Here is a 19,612-nt window from a genome sequence, read left to right as displayed (position 1 = left end):
CAAGTTGATAACCTAGCGCCATGGCTGACGTCGAAGGGTGGGGAGATGCAGGTCCCCAAAGCTAAACATTGAAAGAAAAATAGCCAATTATTGACTGTGAAAGGAAGGGAGGAGCACGCCGAGGGCGCCAACAAAGGGCGCTACCGTATTTATTGATGGAACGATGGATCTTTTCAAGGGAACTCGTCTATTTTTTTCGCCGAAGATACCGGAAATAGCTATCCCTTTTACTTTTTGCCATGTTGGTCTACAGCGCTAATGTTACAAGGGCTTCTTCTTCTTCTTCTTCTTCTTCTTCTCCAACAGCTCATGTGGTTCTCTGTGTATAGCATCAAAGAGAGACATGATCTGGGGTAAACCGTTGTCTTTTTATCTGGGCATGTAGATCATGATCTGCATCGTTACAGATAAGGCTGAGCCAAGTTACTAGTATTATGGAACTCAATGATGTCCAATGTTACCTTGATACCTGCTCCAAGGTATTGCAAGGTTAGCACTGTTGTACAATAAATATGAGACTCGGGTAGAGGCTAGGTTATTACCTAACCTTGATCACCGCCCTAAAAGAGGAGGCCAAGTTCAGCTCAGCTTCCAAAACTTAACCGACCAACATATGGATGCGTTGTGTTGGGTGGTCCCTCCTCTTTTTGGCGACTCATTCATTCTCTTGTTTTCCTTTGACTGAAATTAGAATCTTGGCTCTCACCACAATCACCAAAGAAAAGGTCTCTTAGGGCCTTTGTTCAACCTACGCTACGGAGATATCTTTGTTTCGGACATTACATCGCCTAACTTAACCTACGGATGGTTAGCCTCTAGAGCCACCTACGCCAGACATCCACCTCACGATGGGTCGAGGACGAAGGTTAGCTTCATTCACCGACTTATCCCCAGAGCTCCTTCGTCAAATATTTGGACACTTTTGTTTACACTGCTGCCATAAAACAAAAGATTATCTCCTTCAAGAACCCGGCGTCTTGGCAGAGAATTACTGCAAAGGCCGCCAGGTGCTTGTGGCGTTATGTCTCGCCTCTAGACGCTTTCGCGATGTTAGCCAGGAAATACTCCATCATGTGTTTCTTATTGCACCTTCGGAATCGGATCTCGTGCGACAGCCTTCGGTGAAGACGTCATTGGCTCGTTTTATACGGACCATCGCCTCAAAGCGTCACCTTGCCGCGGCAACAAAGGCGGTTGTTTTCTTTCATTCGTTGGAGGCGCCCAATATTCAAATTCAAGATGCCCAAGAGTGCTTCAGACATGTTTCTGAGGTCACAGGAATCCAATCTTCAGAAGTCTGGGATCAAAGAAAGAATTTATCGCCTTACCGCGATGACTTTCTCCAAGAGCTGATACTTGGCAAGGCTCACTCTCAGTGTGACCCAAAGACGATAGAAGAGTCGCATGCGAACACTCTGGCTACCGAGTTGTTGTTCATTCTAGTTGCTTTGCTACCCAAACTCCCACATCTGGCTCTTGATGTCTCGATCCATCAGACCTTCGATCAATTAGAAGCACTGAAAGCTCTGGGAGTTTCCCGTCTACCACTGAAAGCACTTGAGATCAATGGGGCATCCGACACAGCATGGCTTTCTTCGCAGCTTATAAACTGTTCACCAGATCTTGAGACTCTTTGCCTATACCATTCGACGTCCTTGCCCGAGATATCGACTATCAAGACGCTTCATCTCCGGAAGTTTCGAATGAGCGTCAGGCAACTTGAATCGATTCTCTCTTCCTGTACTGGACAACTGAGAACTTTTACATACGAAGCTTCAGATATAGTCGCTTATCACGTCGATGAAAACTCTTCCTTCATGATACAAGCTCGCGATGCTATTCAAGCTCTCGAAAAACATAGCCAACGTCTCGAGAAGCTTCATCTTGATCTTCGTATCCGAACTTTTATGTGTCGAAATACAAAGATCGCACCGATGCCTAGCCTGGAAACCTTTACAACATTGCAAGAGCTCTTGATCAACACCGACGCGGTATATAACGACCAAAGCTCACAACTACAGTTGGCAGATGAGACATTGCTTACCCGATTCCTTCCTCCCAATATCGTGTCACTGCACCTTGTAGAACCCGAATTTCCCACCCGTCCTGCACGTATACAGAGAGGGTTGGCCGGCCTTGCGGAACTGAAGAGACGGGACTGGGGACGCTTTCCCAACCTCAAGCAAGTGACATGTGATAACAAGGAGATATTCAAAGAATACTACGTTAGGAATGTGCTCTCTGAGGTTGGGATTGATCTCATCTACAAAGAGTTTCCGAGGCCGGATTGGAGTTATGATCGAGGACATTTGATATCTCAGTATCCTCAAAAATATACAGCCATGCAGGAGAGGTTTGTGGAAGAGGAATTCTGGGTACATCGATGACATGGTCCGCCAATGCCAGATGAGTCTGATGAGGATCTGTAATAAGAACCTGTCTGATCAGTAGAAAGATAGAGGGTTTCTTACATGATCAAGGGACAAATCGACAGAGAAAGTAGATGTTCCAACAGTTGAATCGTTGACAAAGTACTCTTCCATTAGAGCCAAGACCTCGACCGTGAACAAGTGCTGAGGTGAGATGAATTTAGGCGAGCCCCTACTGCAGGATTCTTTGGCACTGCCATCAATATGAGGTTTAAATTCAGGGGACAAGTTTGCTTTTTGTTTGTATGGATGTAAATAAAAGCGGTGGCATCGATGGCAGTTAGTTACCTACTCCTCAGGGTATCAGAAGAATTGGCCCCAAGAGCTCAAGAGACGAAATAATTTGGTCACTTTATGTCAGCTAAGACTAGCACTTAGGCTAGTTTATTATGGTAGCCTAAGCCTTAGAGGACATTTCTGCTCCTGTAAAGTCATTTCATTCATGTTGTTGTCATAGGAGATGGTTGACAGTAACAGACCCCTGAATTAACCCAGGAACAATTATCTGAAACGTCCAGTGCCTCTAAAATTAGGTTCCCGCCTCCACTAATTCCATCCATACGAGGAATAGCAACATGCCCAACCCAACAACGGGCATCCATATCCTCAGGGGTCTGGGACTGATGATCAGGGCAACTCACCAGGTGGCTGGGAGAGCCTAATCCACTAACGAAAGCGAGCTGCCCAGTGAGAGGCCTCTGAAACCACCACAAATACCGTTTCCGTCTCTAGCTGTGGCTGTGACGTTCCAGTTAGTTAACAGCAATTAACGACTTTCAGATTGGCGATTGCAGGGAGAAAAACTTGGTCAAGAACAAGTCAATAAATCAATCAGCTGAACTGAACCACCTGTCAAAATAAAGTACATCTAAGCTCCATGTTGTGATATACCACAGAGGTATCAAAGCGCTGCCTTCGCATTGACTTCTGGGTAGCTCTTAAAATTGAAGAATGGATACTCAGACATCGTGTTCAACGTTGTCCGTTCCATCGTTCCTTCCTCCTGGGTTCAACCGTCCACTGTGGACTCGCTAAGCTCGGCTGTTGAAGGGCAGGAACAGAGTAGACAGGACAGTCTAGGACAGGCAAGAGAGACACGATCCACCTGCTTCCGGTTCGACCATGATTCTGTCTTCTTGTGAGTATCCGTACCTGCCTATAACATACAAGACTTCAAACTCCTCCAATCCTCTGCAATCTCTCTCTTCTCGACATTTTATCATTGAAGCTTGCTTCTGTCCTCCCACCATGATATGCATTCAAAAGGAGTGATTCTGCATCAAAAGTCCCCTGTTCATTAGCACCAAAACGTCACCACACCAATACGTACTTACAGCGGATGCCAATGCCAACCAAGCGCCAGCCACCTTCAAGCTAAAGACACAAGCCATCATCTCCATCTCATCCCAAATTCACCCATACGGACCCCAGTTCGCGACCTTCCGGTCCAGTCAACGCCCTGCTTTGCTCCCCCATTCAGCCTTGCTTATCCTTGCCCGTCGGTCTCAGTGTCAGCCCAAGCCAAGGAACAGAAAGTTCAACGAACCAAATCCAGATAAAAAAACACGGCACTGTACTGTACAGTCCATCTCTGTCCGTTTGTACGCTGCAGTATAGGTGTCCATGGTACCCCCCGATACGCAATCCCTGGCTCTCGCACAACAATAAATTCAACTTTCAACTGTGCTGCCCCTGCATCGGCAGTAGCCGTCTCACGAACCTAGCCTACGCAATACAGAGACACGCAGCGGATACGACCAACGGCGATCATCTGTCTGCATAACAACACCAACGGCCATTTCCTTCGACCGACATCACCCCCTATACTTGCGACGATCGCGACGACACTCTCTGTCACTCCCGCCCTCACGCCGACCTTCACGTTGCGAACCACTCATTCGCAAGCCCCCCACCGCTACAACGAGCTTAGGGCTCTTAGTCTTACTCTGATAAAATCAACAACGGGAACCGCAAAATCACCGCATCAATCGAAGGGGTTGGACAAGGCAGACCATCATGCCGGGGTTTGCTGATTCCTTCTGGTCGAGCGACTATGCTGCAGGACTGGGTGTCCTATTCACCAAGCTGCAACAAGGCGTCCACGAGAACAGACAAGTCCTGACTATCGCACGCCTACGTGCCGAGGCAGAGGAGACTTACGGCCAGCGCCTTGGCGATATTGCTCCTTCTGCTGACAAAATTGCCGGTGGCTTCAGTCGTGATGATGGAGCTACTGTTCGCAAGGTATGCGAACATGCCTCACTCCCGAAAGCGCTCAGTGCATGCGACGCAGTGCACTGTCGAACTATGCGATATAAGCGCTTTATCGATTGAGTTTACCGGCTAACGAATTTTAGGCCTTTGATGGCATGCGAACCGAGATGCAAGATGCTGCTCGTAACCATCGTCGCATCGCTCAAAGCATTCGCGACCTCGTTGTCAACCCTTTCTCCCGCTGGTGCGATGCCCACGAGGCTCGCATCCAAGACTCACAAGATGAGCTGCAGGTGCGAATCAAGGCTCATGACCGTCAAGCCGAAGCTGTCAAGAAGCTCCGATCCGTGTATTTCAACAAGTGTCGACTAGTGGAAGATCTCGAAGAGGAAAACAAACTCGCTTTCCAGGACCCCGAAACCAGCCCCAAAGCCAACCAGAATATCCCCGAAATTAAGGTCCAGCCTCACAAGGAAGAGGAGCCCGAGGAGGAAGAGCTTTATGAGATCGGCGACGATACTTATCAGCCCGAGCAAGTCAAGAAGATTCTTTCCCAAATGCTGTCCAGCATCAAGATGGGCGAGACCAAGGTGCCAATTCTGGGAACATACCTCAACACTTCTTCCGGTTCCGATATTGTCGAATATCTGCAGCGCAGCATGGGCAACATCAATGTCGCCTATGCCGAACGTATCGGTCAAGATCTCGTCAACAACGGTTTCCTTCGACTCATCGGTAACGTGGGCAGCACATTCGCCAACAGCTCCAAGATGTTCTACCAATGGCAATCCAAGGCTTTTACAATGGCTGGTGTCCCCGAAAAGAAATCTATCAACCGTACTTTCTCACTCGCTTCGACCGGATCTGAAGGTGGTGCCGACTCTCCCGTCGGAACAGTGAGCGAGTATCTCGCCAACTGGAAAGTTCTCAACAACGCTCATCCGAACGAGACCCCTAGCCAGCGCATGCAACGAGAAGCTCGTGAAGCTGATGAGAAGTACCGCGAAGGCGTTCGCAAGCTTGACGAGCTGCGATGTGAGCTTGAGGAATCAATCCATCTCCACCTCAAGTTCCTCGAGCGATGTGAGCTCGACCGCCTTAAAGCTGTCAAGACAGTCATCCTCGACTTTTCAGGCACCATTGGAAACGTCATTCCTAGCCTACAGTCTACTGTGGACCAGATGATGCTCTTCCAAGAGACCATTCAGCCTGAAAACGATCTGCGATATTTGCTTGAGAACTATCGCACTGGAAGCTTTGTGCCTAAGGTTGTGGTGTACGAGAATTACTACAATAAGGTGGACGAGCAGACGTTTGGTATCGACCTCGAAGCCCGTGCTAGAGCTGATAAGAAGCGAGTTCCCATGATTGTTACAACTATCCTGACCTATTTGGACCACCATTACCCTGATCTTGAAGGCGACGAAGCCAGGCGAGGCGTGTGGCTGCTGGAAGTCCCTCTATCACAGTCACACCGTCTGCGCTCCAAGGTCAATGATGGCAAGCCTGTTTCTCCTGATGTTTTTGATGAATTTGATATCCCCACGGTTGCTAGTTTGCTCAAGATCTACCTTCTGGAACTTCCTGGTAAGTACACGCATTTCACAAATTTAACGCATAATGCAAACTAACGCCGTATTAGATTCTTTGGTCTCATCTCATGTTTATGAGATTATCCGAACTATCTATTCCACACCCTCTACTGATGCTGACGAGTCCTCTCGTATTGCCGCTCTTCAGTCCACTCTGTCACAGCTCCGCCTTACTAACATTGCGACACTCGATGCTTGCATGAACCACTTCACTCGTCTTATCGACTTGACCTCTGCCGATGAAACATATGTTTCATCTCTCGCCTCTGCCTTGGCCCCTTGTATCCTGCGACCACGAACCGAAACATCTCTCACCATGGAAGAGAAGCACGCGTACAGACTGGTCCGAGATTTGTTCGCTCATAAGGACGCAATCTTCAGTGCCCTGAAGCGAATGTCCATGGTCAATCACTCGTCTTCTGTGGGTAGCAACAACCGACCTCGAGCCATTAGTACCGACGAAAGCAACCGTAAGGCCCTTATGGAAGAGCGGAATAGGGCTCTGCTTGAAAAGGCCAACGCAAGCCGAGGCCGTGATAAGAGCCCTGCCCCAGGCCCCCGCGGTCATCGCCGAGACCGTAGCACTGGCGGACCGGAGACCCGATTCCCCATTGCAAGCCCAACAGCAGCATCCGCTGTCGACCGACACCGCACCAGTCTCGGAGGAGTCATCAAGCGACAGAGTCTCGAGGTTCCCGAGCCTGATAGTACCGCACCAGTCAATGGTGAGGCAGAGAAGGAGAAGTCTGATACCGACTCAGAAAAGAGAGATAGCCGTGACAGCACAGGACGAACACCGACCAAATTCGTTGGCGGAAAGCGAGTTCCTGTGGTGCCGTCGACTCCTCCTTCTGATTCAAACCGCGGGGTGCAACTTGAAGATGCTCCGATGGAGGACTAGATGTACGCCACGGAGCCGACTTACAGCCCATGGTCGAAGGCAAACTTTTTGGTCCCACCAGATACAAATACGCCTTGATCTTCAACGGAGTTGGGAATTGGTACATAGCGGGGATGAAGTTATAGAAGGAAGAGGCTTGGGTTTGAGGCAACGTCAAAAGACTCGGCCATACAATCTACCTCGTCATGTGTATGCGTTAATGGAACATGAGCAAAAAAGAACAGTTGGTGTGCTTTTTTACTTGGTCTGTGTTTTCCTGGATCTAGTCTATTCTTGTATTTATCCTGTATCACGATACAACGGCGATTCTCTATTTGTCGGGAGGTTGATTTAACAAACGTCTTGACATTCTACAGTATGTAGACAGGTAGAACGAACACATTATGACTTGATATGAGGAATGAAGTCGAGGAATTTGATGCTTATTATTATTCACTTCGGTCTGCCTGTCCCTCCTCCTTTCTGAGCGTCCCTTTTATACTATCGTATCGAATGCTCGTTTGACCTTCCAATCGGCTTGTATCCATATCATCGCCCCTTCTTGGGCATTTATCTACTCATCTTGGATCTCGGCAGCGCGCGGCACCTTCTTCTTCTTTTTCTTCTTTGTCACAGCTACATCGCCACCAGACGCAGGGGACTCGACACCGCGAGCACTACTATCATCCCCACCCTCGTCCAATACTGCAGCACGGGGCGTCTTCTTCTTCTTTTTCTTGGGCTTAACCTCTTCGCCCTCTGCTCCTTCGGTGATGGCATCTTTCTTTGGCTTCTTCTTTTTCTTCTTGACAACGGTGCCTTCAACGTCAACCCCTTGTGCTACGTGAATACGTTCATTTGCACGCTGCATTTCGAGACGGAGTCGCTCGACTTCTTTCATAGCTTGTTGCATCTCGACATCCTCGCGCTGTTGCTGCTCATAATCGAAGCCGGTCGATGGTTGGCCCTCTAGACTGAAAGTGCCAATGCTGCTCGAGTCCACACCGAGCAAGCCCTGCTTTGTCTTGGGCTTGAGCGCCTTGGCCTTTGAGAAGCTGTCCGAGTTATTCTCCGAATCATACGATCGAAGGCCCCCACTTGCACTGCCTTCGAGGGTTTCGTCCGCTGCGATAACAACCTTTTGTCGTGGTTTTGGTTGTGGTCGAGGGGGCTGTGCAGCAGGTGTCCCGGCTCTTGATAGATCTAATTGCATGATAGGTATAGAGTCGATGTCCAAATCGGGGCCGTTGCTACTCTGAAGAATGTTATGGATGGGTGTCGAGGTTCGAGGCGTGTCGTTGCTGGGGATATAAAAGGGGTCATCTCTGTTGCGTTCAACACGTTCTGCCTTCCTCCGAGCAACGATATCCGCATCTAAGTATGTCTCTTCGTCGGCTTGTTGGTAGGAGCTCACGTAATCCTCTTTGGGTTCCGATATCCTGCTAATCGCGGGTGCAGATGAGTCGATGCTGGTAGGTGGGGGTTTCTGGTGATAGTATGTCTCAAACTCATCCGACTCATCGGTCGCCAATGTGATGGAGTCGGCTTCCGATAACAATTTGGTTAAGTTTGCATGGATGGGCTCATCCAGGTCAAGACCTGATGGCACTGGAACGTTTAGTTGAGCACCCTTGGATACCGAGTTGAGTTCCCAACCATTGAACAACGAGGGGATTGCCTGGGTTAAAAGTAACGGCGGGTCTTGGTCAACATCATCTGTCGATGCCGGCTGAGACGAAGCAGCCTCAGCTGTTAGCTTCAACAGCTCTGTGAACTCGACTGCTCGCTCCTGCACCTCAAGACTGGGATGCAAAGCGAGAGGCTCAAAAACGTGGATAATGCGTGCCATGAGAAGTGACACCCTTGACTTCCTCTCTGCTGTCCACGGCTCGCTCTCATCTCCAACAATAGTCGCAAACACTTTGGTGACGGCTTGAAGAGTGGTCGTCAAAACCTCAGGGTTATTTGTTCGGGGTAGAAGCTGCAACAAGCCATTGAGGCCTTCGTCCGCAACAGCGAGTTGTGATGCATATTCACCCATGATCCAAGCTACTGATTTTAGTGCACCTGAAGTGATACTGTATCCTGGTGGTGTATCGGTATTGAGTTGGCTGAGGATAATCTCTGCCGCTCTCACAGCTGTTGATCTCATCACCCGGACCTTGACAGCAACATTACGCAGCTCATCACCAATCCTTTCTGAGACGTTGGCCCTCGCTTTATCCGTTGGGCCCAAATCGTCGTCGACCTTGCGAGACGCTGGTGCCATGCGGACAAGTTGTGTAAGAACGTCGATGTACCAGTCAAAATCCAATACACTCGAGTAGTTGTCCTTTGAGCACATGCCTAGAATCCTTCCAATGACGTCGATTCGATAGTCGTCGGGCAAAGGGATTGACTCGGCCTTGGGCTTTGGGGCCGGCTCGGCGAACTCATCCTCGGATTCATCAAGGCCATTGGGAGGAGTTCCAGGTTGGGACTTATCCCGGCTGGGCATAGATAGCTTGAGCTGCTTCATGAGGCGACTGACAATTGACATCAGATTGTCGCCGGTCACCATGCCCTGTACTAGGTCAAGAGCTTGTATTCGGATAGTGATGTCGGGACTGTCAATACACTCCAAAATCACATCCTCCTGCTGTGATACTAGATAAGGATGTGTTGTAACGATCTTGTTGAACGCTAGCAGAGCAACGTATTTGACTGTGCCTGGTCAGTTCATGCTTCAAATTTGACGGCACGATTGTGTACTCACGATTAGGATCACCATCTATCATGACCATGCCTCGCAACTTGTTAACACATAGCGTAGCGATCTCGTCAGTGCCAGAATCGTCGGCGTTACCCAAGATGCCACCTTGAATGATTCCGTTGATGCACTCGTAAAGTAATGACATAGCAGGCGTAGTCCTGATGATATTTGTCAAGGGAGGTAGGAGCTTTTTCACAAGTCGAGGTTCCAATGGCGTCAAAGTAGCAAACTAAAGAGAGTCAGAACAACAACAGGATAGCAGTAGTAACAAGGAACCTACAAGCTTGATGAGTTTGATGGCCATCCAGTTATTACCACCATCAACCAAGAGCTCAAAGAGCCGGGGAGCCAGAGGAAGGAAGTCATTCGGTCTTCGCCAGCCAAGCTCACAGACCACGTTAACGATAGCCGCCGTGACACTCGGGTCCTCGTCAGGGTCCATCAGTCGTTCTTTAATCTTGGGCCATGCCGCTCGGAGAGCTTCGGGGTACACCAAAGCAAGGCGATACAGCGTTACCAGCGTCTTCTTACGGATATTCGAATGGCTATGGCTCAATCGCGGTAGTAGGTCTTGCAGAGTCGATAGAGCTAACGAGGGAGTGATGACATGAGGGAGAGTCGCGATGGGGAGAGATATAACAGTCGGTGTCGTCGTGCCAAGGTCCTGAACAACCACATTTAGCGAAACAGGTATCGAGAAGCACAAGACGTCGTCAACAAACCTTCTTCAGCAGATTAGTAGCCAGCATCAGAACCTCAGTGTCAGGTCTAAAGCTCTGAACAGCTCCCAGGTATCCCACTCGCTTCTGGTGGTACTTGGGCGACGACATGACCTCGAGCACATGAAACGACGCCCACGACATGTCATGTCCAACCATTTCCAGATAGATGAGCTTCAGAAGCGCCGTCGCCTTAAGATCTAATCACCGAACGTCAGCGACTAGCCTCCTCCATATAGCTTTACTTATGTCAAACGAACCCATATCCTGACTGCGAACTTCGGCGCGGCACTCCTTGAGACTCTTTTGGATATACTCCTTCTCATTGCCCTTATGGTTCCGTAGCCCCCGGATGAGATCGTAAAGAGACTTTTCAAACCTGCGCGCAACATGGTCAGCGCTTGTCCTAGATGCTGATATCCAAAGCTTCAATTCGGCCTACATGTTGAGAAGCTGCCCCGCGGGCGTGGGGCCGACCGTTTGGAGGAGGTGTTAAGGTATTTAGGTGATAGGGACGTGGTCTCAGGGGCTTCGCAAGGGGACGATCGAGCGGCGCATCTCGTATGGACTATTATCGATGGTGAGAGGATGCTCTGATCAGCAACGGAGGGGAGGTGGATATCGCGTGCCGGTGAGATGCGATGGATGTTATGGTTGGTGTTGAGTACGTATCTGTACAGTACAGCGCCTTTACTGCCCGAGCATGACGGAATGGACCATCCTAACCACCTACGGACCGCCCTTGACTCGGCAAACAGGACGGCCCGAGCTGGGGAGTGTCTACAGCGGTGTGATCCCCTAAGAGCTTAGCGGGCTACACTGTCCGGGTTGGAACTTAGGTGGGGTTGTCAGGACCTCAGATCGATAGTGGCGTAAAGTTATTCTCAACTCAGTCTAACAGAGCCTCAACACCATCATAGATTTTCTATTCCTTGTCTATATCTTTCTCGTCACGACGATTGACTGTTCATCTCGGGACAATGCACTTCATACAGCGGTGACACTTCGAACTTACACCTTGATTACCCTGCCAATCACTTCCAATGGCCCTTCGTTGCCTTCCCTCCAGGACGATCGTCCCACGCCCATCGGCTTTTATATCAAACATCACCAACCTCACTTGCGCCTCAACACATTTCCGCCGCTCTTTCATCTCTCTTCCCTCCTCCGAACCCCAAAGGCTAACCGCCCATCGTACTCTACCATATCCCTCTGAACCGCTCTACGATCTCATTGCCGACGTCGACTCCTACTCTTCTTTCGTCCCATACTGCTCCCGCTCTCGAGTAACCCGATGGTCCGATCCTGACCCCGCTACCGGTCAGCGGTACCCCACACTCGCCGATCTACATGTTGGCTGGGGAGGGTTCGACGAGGTTTTCACAAGTCGACTACGATGTGTGCCAGGCCAGTCCGTCGAAGCTGTTAGTGGAGAGACTGTTCCAGGCGGTACCGGTCCTGATGCGTCGGCTGTCTTCCGGAGCCTAGTGACACGCTGGTCCGTCAGGCAAATTGCTGGGCCTCCTTCACCTCGCACTGAAGTTCATCTTGCCATCGATTTCCAGTTCACAAATCCCCTCTATGCTGCCGTGAGTGCAGCAGTGTCTGATAAGATAGCAGGCCTGATGATAGAAGCTTTCGAAAAGCGAGCGTTTGAAAAGCTCAACTCAAACCGAAAACTTTAGAACTGCGTAGATGTCTTTGTCGCATTCGCATGTTCTCTCACTCCTCCTTTATCCCCATATTAGTACTTATTAGATTTGGCGTGGACTGTCTGTAAAATTAAATGTACATTAACATCTCACTCAAACCTAGATATGAGAGATGAGCAATCACAACAAGGAAGTCAAATCCTAAGATTAAACAAATCATTCTGCATACTCCAATCATTCTACATAACGCATGTCTAGAACAGCCATGTCTATAAAAACAAGCTGATCCGCCGTATCCAAACAAAATAAGAAGAAAAGAAGAAGAAAAGCGTCATCCTTTCGCTGATGCCTGGACTTTGATCACTTTGGCCCTGTTTCTGCCGTGCCAGAAGAGGATCAGGCCCCCCAACATTGGATCGTTCCCTTTAACCAATATCGTCTTTCGAATCGTATCATCATACTCCGATCCACATGCATATAGGACAATTCGTGACGCCTTTGCGATATGAAACGCTAACCATGAGTTGGGAAAGGACCAAAATTCCGCTGCCTCATTTTTCCATCTCAACAAATAAACCAAAAACTAAAAAAGATGTTTTCCAAATCAAGCCGGCAGCCGATGCCGGTGAGGTATCTGCTAACAAGTAAAAACAAATCAAAATCGCAAAATCATCTTCTCATGAAGCCATAAGTGTTGCCCCTTATTTCTTGCTGGACCTAGACAGACATAAGCAATGTACACGATTAATTGGATTGAGGACAAACTCACTTCTTCTTTGGAGGTTTGCCGAACAAGAATCCAGCCACGCCTGAACCGTGGTCCTTGGATGGCTTCTTGTGCTTGCTTGACTTGCCAGATGTAGGGCCGACAGTCACAACGTTTGGTACGGGCATACCACCACCAGGACGCATATCTTCAGGTGCCCATCCTGGAGGGGGTGGGACCCCAGGTCCAGGCATGCGAGCACCGTGTGGCATACCAGGCGGTCGCATCATACCAGGACCGCCGCCCATGGGAGGACGCATGCCAGGGGGAACAGGAATGGGACCATGCTTGCCATGATGCATGTTGGGCCCCCCAGGCATCTTTGGTCCCAATGGGGGCATTTTGTCCATCGGCCACATTGTCATAGTGATGGACCAATCTGGCTGGACCACCTTTTCCCATACAGAAGGCAAGATGATCTCTCCATCAGGGGCAATAAGATCGTAATGGCCTTCCATGACGTGAGGACCCAAGACGTCGACCTGCATAAAGGCTTGCTTGATAAGATCTTCCATGCCCTGGACGCATGTTAGTGACAATGCCTTTCAGGGACCAGAAATTGTGGTACTTACCTGCCAAGTGGCGCATAGGTGGAAGGGGAAGCTGAACTTGCGACCAACGGCGTCCTTGAACCGGATCGGAGCCTTCTCAGCGGACTTGGTGGATTCTTCAAACTTGGCCTTTGCCTCCTCCTCGATCTTTGCTTTCAATTCTTCTGCGGCCTTCTTCGCAGCCTCCTCAGCAGCGGCAGCTTCTTCTGCCTTCTTCTTTTCATCTGCAATCTTCTGAAGGGTCTCAGCTTCGGCCTTCGCACGAGCCTCTTCTTCAAGCTTCTTAAGCTTTTCGGCTTCTTCGGCGGCCTTCTTCGCGGCTTCTTCCTTAGCTGCCTGCTCAGCTCTCATAAGGCGTTCAGCTTCCTCCTGTGCCTTCTGTGCAGCAGCAGCTTTGGCCTCGGCCTCCTCTTGCAGGGCCTTTTCGAAACGCACGCGTGCAAGCTCTTCAGCCTGTTTTCGCTCTTCCTCCTCTTTGATCCTCTTTTCCTCGGCTGCCCTAAGCTCAGCTTCGAACCTCAGACGGGCTTCTCGTTCAGCTCTGACTCGCTCTTCAGCCTCCCTTTTACCGCGCTCCTCGGCTGCCTTCAACTCTGCCTCTAACTTCAGACGAGCCTCCTCTTCAGCCTTAGCTTTGGCTTCTGCCTCAGCCTTGCGCTGTTCGGCGGCCGCTTTCATCTCGGCTTCGTACTTCTCGCGCGCCTCCTTCTCGGCTTGTGCGCGGGCTTCGGCCTCTGCTTTTCGTTGCTCTTCGGCTGCCTTTGCAGCAGCTTCAAACTTCTTCCTGGCATCTTCTTCAGCCTGGATGCGAGCTTCAGCCTCAGCCTTTCTTCGGTCTTCGGCGGCCTTCATCTCGGCTTCAAACTTGAGTCGAGCCTTCTCTTCGGCCTCTGCCATCGCACGAGCGTGTTCTTGCGCTCGCTTTTCCTCAGCCTTTCGCTCAGCCTCCATTCTTTCCCGGGCAGCCTTCTCCGCCTCGAGTCTGGCCCTCTCGATTTCTTTCTTGGCCTCTTCTTGAGCCAATCTCATGTCTTCCATTCTTCGATGGAAAGCTTCCTCGGCTTCTTTTCGGATCTGGGCTTCGGCTTCCTTTTGTTTCTCCGCAGCCTTTTGCTTCTCTTCCATGGCCTTGAAAGCAGCAATTTCGGCTTCTAATCGGATTTTATCAGGGTCCTCCTTGGGGGGAGCTGGCGTGGCTGGTTTGGCAACAGCTACTTCAGTAGGGGGCGGTGGCGGCGTCAACTGCTGCGACTGATGTGCTATCTGCATCCCGCTCATATGGGCCGGCAAATTGTATGGATGGGGCTGCATGGCACCATAGTAACCATTCTGTGGTTGTTGATAAGGCATCATATCGTACATGCCTCTTCCTTCCCCACCGTAGCCAGGAGCGCCGTAAGGGCTGGTGGGATCACCATAGGCACCACCAAATGGCACCATTTGGCCATTGGGAGGGTATGCTCCCATGTAAGGTGCCATCTGGTTCTGATAACCGTGCTGTTGGCCTCTGCCATACATTGAGCCCGGACGAGCACGCCCCGGAGGCTGATGATGCCCATAGGCACCACGGCCATGAGGCGCACCATATCCGTAAGGATCCTCCATAGTAGCGGCAGGCGACGCTGCTTGATCGCGCCGCGGTTTACGCTGAGGTCGTCTGGGTTCCTCCTCAGGTGAATAATAATCCTGTGGAGGACCTGGTTGGCGAGTCTGCAACTGATGCGACTGGTGAGGAGGCAGTTGACGAGGGGGCGGTTGACGAGAGGGCGGTTGATGATGAGCTAGCTGCTGCTGGTGGTGAGGGGGGAACTGATGCTGTGGTGGGAATTGGTGGTGAGGAGGCAGTTGGTGCTGACGCTGAACAGGTGCGTGATGGCGATAATGCTGGTCGTGGTCGCTGGTAGAGGCAGAATCAGACGGACCAAGACCGTCGTCGTCGTCGTAATCGTCTTCGTCGTCGTATAAGTCGTCAGAACTGTAGTCTTGACTATGTTCTTGAGAAGAGTCGTCGTCGCTGTACGCCGAAGTAGACGTCTCAGTAGGGCGACTGGTTGAGGTTGGGGCTCTGGAGGAGGGGCGTTGTTTGAGCCTGTTCAAAACAAAGGTGAGTTATGTGACTAAGAAGGATGCGCAAGAGATGAAGCATATGTGTGGGAGAGACAAGTAAATAAAACTAGAGGGGGCGCAGTTGAGACAACGAGAAGGGTGGATATGAGAAAAGACAAGAGGGGAGGGAGGGGAGGAACGCAGGCGCATGAAGATATGGGACGGAAGGAAGGCAAGGTAGGTAATGGAGGGAGGGGACTTACATTGCAAATACTTGGGTGGGATGCCCTCTACCCACGACAATCTGCAAAAGAGAGCCGGAGCAAAGGCGCTGAAAGTAGGTTGGAAAGAAAGAAAGAAGGCAGCAAGCACAAGCAAGCACTCAGCTGACAGGGCAGAAACAATGCCGAGCAGCCCCCAAAAGTCAGAGGGGACGGAACGATGGGGGAAACGGAGGACGAAGTTTGTCGTAGCCGTGGTGCACCTCTACAAGTAGTAGGTAGAAAAAAACACACACACAACGAAGAACGTCGGTTTGCTTGGTACGAGGGGCGAGGAAGAACTAGACTTGCGCAACAGGCGTCGAGTGAGGGGTCGTAAATTTGAATTGGTGAGTACGCCACCTAAAGATGACGAGGGCGTGACAAGCGAGAGGTCGGCTGGTCACGAAAGCAGCGCAGTGAGACGGGGGAAATGCCTGCTTGTGAAGTGAAACTGGGTGCGGAGTTCACAGAACAAAAACTGAACGATGGTTAGGTTGCTGACGGAGGAGGGTACCAAAGTTGTATCTAACGTAGCAAAGCAAAGTGCTGTACGGCGCACGTTAATAAGATCAGGCGCAAAGAGCCCAGCCAGCGGGAGTAGTGTGGGCGGGGTGATGTGGATTCAGGCGGCGGCTGCGAGCAAAGCAGAGCAGAGCGGCAGAAATCGATCGGCGGTGAGGGGTTCCAGATCGTTCACTTATGGGTCACTGGACAAAACTCCGGACAATATCTGGAATAGGCGTTAGATAATGGATGCAGACGATGTTTCCAGATGTCGAGCGCAAATAATCAGTTGTTGTCGACTGCTCTAACGAGCATTAACAAACTTCCCCAGAGCGATTCAACTGAAACGACCATCGACCGTTGTATCGCAACGGTGAAAGCTTGTTGAACGAGAGCTGTGGGTGTGCGTTTATGTACACACTTAAAATTTCGGGTGTGTCCGTACGTACCGTCTAAATCTTCCAAAAGAACCAACTTCGTGGTCACAGGATGTCAATCTGAACTTCGTAGGCTAGAGGAAACCGATTATTTCGACTAGAAGACATCAATTAGTTAGTTCAGCTGGGCACGAGGTGAAAATATTTTCGACATGAATGTCGTGAACAGTCAATATCCTGGCTGGCTAGGGTCTCTCTCTCCCTTGCATGAGTCCCAAGCAGTATAGCGGCGTGGAAATCTTTTTTTTTCCTGCGCATCAAATGTCCATGACACAGATCTGGGCCAGGAATTGTGTGTAATCCTCAGCTTCAAGAGAACGTAGCATCGACTGAGGTTCAGAGCAGATGTCGAATAGCAACGTTTCTGTATCGTCAATCTGAGCCATGTGTTTCCCTACGTGTCGAGCACCGAAACATCGATCGTTCTTGTCCTGTCAGCCGCCCTGAACCCGGACCTGGACTAAGTTGGACTTGGGAACCCTGGTTCGTCGCCCTGTTGATGGGGTCAATGGGGACCCTGCTCAAGCGTGCTGCTAGGCTCTAGCGCTCGTTGGGCTGGAGCTGGCGGGATGCTTGGGCTAGGCCATTGGGAGTGATCCATGAATCTGAGTGGCCGTAGTTGGAGCCGTTGGAGCCCATTGCTCACCAAACTCCCGGTTTATCCCAGGCTTCTGTAGCCCGTACCCATTTGTGCCTGTCAAGTCGCTCTCCCCCATGTCCGTTCGCGTTCGTCTTTGTTGCAAGCCAGTGCTAGGGCGTCAAAAATTTGTGAAAGCGGTTGCCCAACCCGGGGTGGGGGCCAAAAAAAAAATGAGGATGAGCGAGCCCGAGGACCCAACGGTCTTGATGTCCATGGAAGAAGCTAGAGTCGTTGCGTTGCGAGAGCGGTGATGTTACGATACTCTAGATAGGTATTGGACTGTGCTGTGCTGTGCTGTAGCATTGCCGAGAGAGGACCAGACCGCAACGAAGTACGAAAGGTCTTAGCAGACTAACAAGACTAGTATTGTGCGGCGGCAGCATTGCCGCTGCGTTGCGTTGCTTTGCGTAGCGTAGCGTAGCGAAGACCGTAGGGTAGCGAATATCGTCATAAATGTCATGCAGTCATTGACTTGCTTCCGATTCTGGTCCTGTTTCTGCTAAGCTACTGCCGGGGCATGTTTGCCTGCTGCTTTGACACGACCAGTCGTGATCACATGGGCCATCTTTTTTTTGGAGTTGAGCCCACCCCCAGATGCAACCGAGACAAGATGGGATGGGATGTTCATGCGGAGAGAGAGAAGCCGTTGATAGAAGGAGAGGAGACGCTAGTTGAAGATTTGTTTACATACCGTTTAGATATAACTTCTGAGATATTGATGCTTGACAGAAAACGAGGTTTGATACTGAGGATATCACACCCACAAGATTCTTGATATTGTTGATCTGTTTGATAGACGGATTGTTTTTGTGTGAATCGGTAGTGGACGGTAACCAGCTTGTTTAGTGGGTATTTGGGGAAGGTGGTGGGGTGGGATTAATGGATCAGAGTTGCCCGAACAGTCCAAGTTCAACAGTGACAGTGACTTTCTGTTTAGAGCACGAATCGCAGGTTTGACGGACGAAATGAAAATCAAGATTCAAACAGACAAGGCAGTGAGTGAGTGAATCAGTCAGTTAAGTAGGCTAGGGCACAAAAAGATGAAAGGACTTCTTTCGGCCGAGAAGAATTTTCTTTTCTTGTTGCACACACAATGTGGAAAAGAAAAGGAAGAAGGAAACGGAACGAAAAAAAGAAAAGAAAAAAATCAGGAGCCAAACAAAGGATGGTAAAGTAAACAGGCAAATTCAGTTAGGGCCAGGGACTTGCTGGCTCTGAATGAATATGACTCTGACTGACTCTTTGCTGTGACTCTCCCTCTCCCTCTCTTACTGTTTCCCTTCAGCTGGGCTGAAAAGATCCATGGCGGTGCTGCAGCCCAACGTTACGCAACCTCCAGTCAAGATGCACAGATTCAGGTGCGTTGCCGTTCCTGTTGCTAGGGGAGGCAGACACAGAATTCCAGTGGAGATGTGGCTCAACCGTTCATTCACTGTCGTCGAATGATACAGTTTCGTTGCTCTGACCGCTAGAATGATATCGTTTTCTGTTAGCGCCGAAGGAGGTTTGAGAACCGCCAACACGACACTAATTTGATAGCATCCATGGATGTGAAGCTGCCGCGGATAGTGCTGTACTGTACTGAAACCTATTAGTGTTATCATGAGGGTCGGTAAAATCAGCAAACAGTTTCGTCTGTCATCCCGTCTGAGTGACTTGACTTGAACCTGCTCTGTTGCCAATGGATATTGTACTGTTTGACAAAGGCTGTGCAACACCATTGACCAATTGTTTCTCAGTCTTTGACCATTTGCAAAACGAAGAAATCGGAACGGACCGAGGCGCAGGTGTCGCTACCCGGAGACAGTCACGATATCATATCAGTGGTGATATCGTACTCAATCGACTAATCACTGAAGCATGGATAGATGAATTAAGAACAAGAGAAAGAAACCTGAGGCATTGGCAAACCGTAACCTCCTTATATCCCCATTTCCTGTCATTTTTAACTTTTGTTTGCCATCTTCCTGCCGTCAACCAGAACAAAGCAATTCACTCGCCCTGCAACTATCCTCTTTAATCCGCTGCCCTCCATTCTGCGACTGGCTGACAAGGAAGATTTGCGCCCCATCTTCAGCGTTGAGGCCCGATAGTAGGAACCCAAACGAAGGCCAGCTCATCACCAGACAACCAACATGGAAAGGAAGATCTGGAACGCTGCAGTAAA

The 19,612-nt window shown here is 50.1% G+C and overlaps 5 protein-coding genes across 5 annotated transcripts; 3 read left to right on the top strand and 2 right to left on the bottom strand.

The window, feature by feature from the left end:
- Positions 1 to 848: 848 nt before the first annotated feature.
- Positions 849 to 2,387, top strand: FIESC28_09039 (uncharacterized protein; the record flags this gene model as incomplete). The annotated part of the gene is made up of 1 exon (XM_031163176.1): positions 849 to 2,387. The coding sequence occupies one exon, from the start codon at positions 849 to 851 to the stop codon at positions 2,385 to 2,387; it is 1,539 nt and encodes a 512-aa protein (XP_031012754.1).
- Positions 2,388 to 4,445: 2,058 nt separating this feature from the next.
- FIESC28_09038 (uncharacterized protein) lies at positions 4,446 to 7,136 on the top strand (the record flags this gene model as incomplete). Its single annotated transcript, XM_031163175.1, has 3 exons — positions 4,446 to 4,673; positions 4,787 to 6,230; positions 6,286 to 7,136. 3 exons carry the CDS (start codon positions 4,446 to 4,448, stop codon positions 7,134 to 7,136), a joined length of 2,523 nt encoding a protein of 840 aa, XP_031012753.1.
- A 553-nt stretch (positions 7,137 to 7,689) lies between these two features.
- On the bottom strand, positions 7,690 to 11,291 carry FIESC28_09037 (uncharacterized protein; the record flags this gene model as incomplete). The annotated part of the gene is made up of 6 exons (XM_031163174.1): positions 7,690 to 9,818; positions 9,871 to 10,096; positions 10,148 to 10,531; positions 10,590 to 10,786; positions 10,847 to 10,965; positions 11,281 to 11,291. 6 exons carry the CDS (start codon positions 11,289 to 11,291, stop codon positions 7,690 to 7,692), a joined length of 3,066 nt encoding a protein of 1,021 aa, XP_031012752.1.
- A 338-nt stretch (positions 11,292 to 11,629) lies between these two features.
- Positions 11,630 to 12,271, top strand: FIESC28_09036 (uncharacterized protein; the record flags this gene model as incomplete). The annotated part of the gene is made up of 1 exon (XM_031163173.1): positions 11,630 to 12,271. One exon carries the CDS (start codon positions 11,630 to 11,632, stop codon positions 12,269 to 12,271), a length of 642 nt encoding a protein of 213 aa, XP_031012751.1.
- A 732-nt stretch (positions 12,272 to 13,003) lies between these two features.
- On the bottom strand, positions 13,004 to 15,701 carry FIESC28_09035 (uncharacterized protein; the record flags this gene model as incomplete). The annotated part of the gene is made up of 3 exons (XM_031163172.1): positions 13,004 to 13,522; positions 13,577 to 15,618; positions 15,674 to 15,701. The coding sequence occupies 3 exons, from the start codon at positions 15,699 to 15,701 to the stop codon at positions 13,004 to 13,006; spliced, it is 2,589 nt and encodes an 862-aa protein (XP_031012750.1).
- Positions 15,702 to 19,612: the final 3,911 nt, after the last annotated feature.

Source organism: Fusarium coffeatum, assembly GCF_003316985.1.
Source record: "Fusarium coffeatum strain FIESC_28 chromosome Unknown BRIP53273_contig_221, whole genome shotgun sequence".
Lineage (NCBI taxonomy): Eukaryota > Fungi > Ascomycota > Sordariomycetes > Hypocreales > Nectriaceae > Fusarium > Fusarium coffeatum.
The sequence above is the reverse complement of the archived record's forward strand: the minus strand, read 5'-3'. Positions and strand labels throughout refer to the sequence as shown.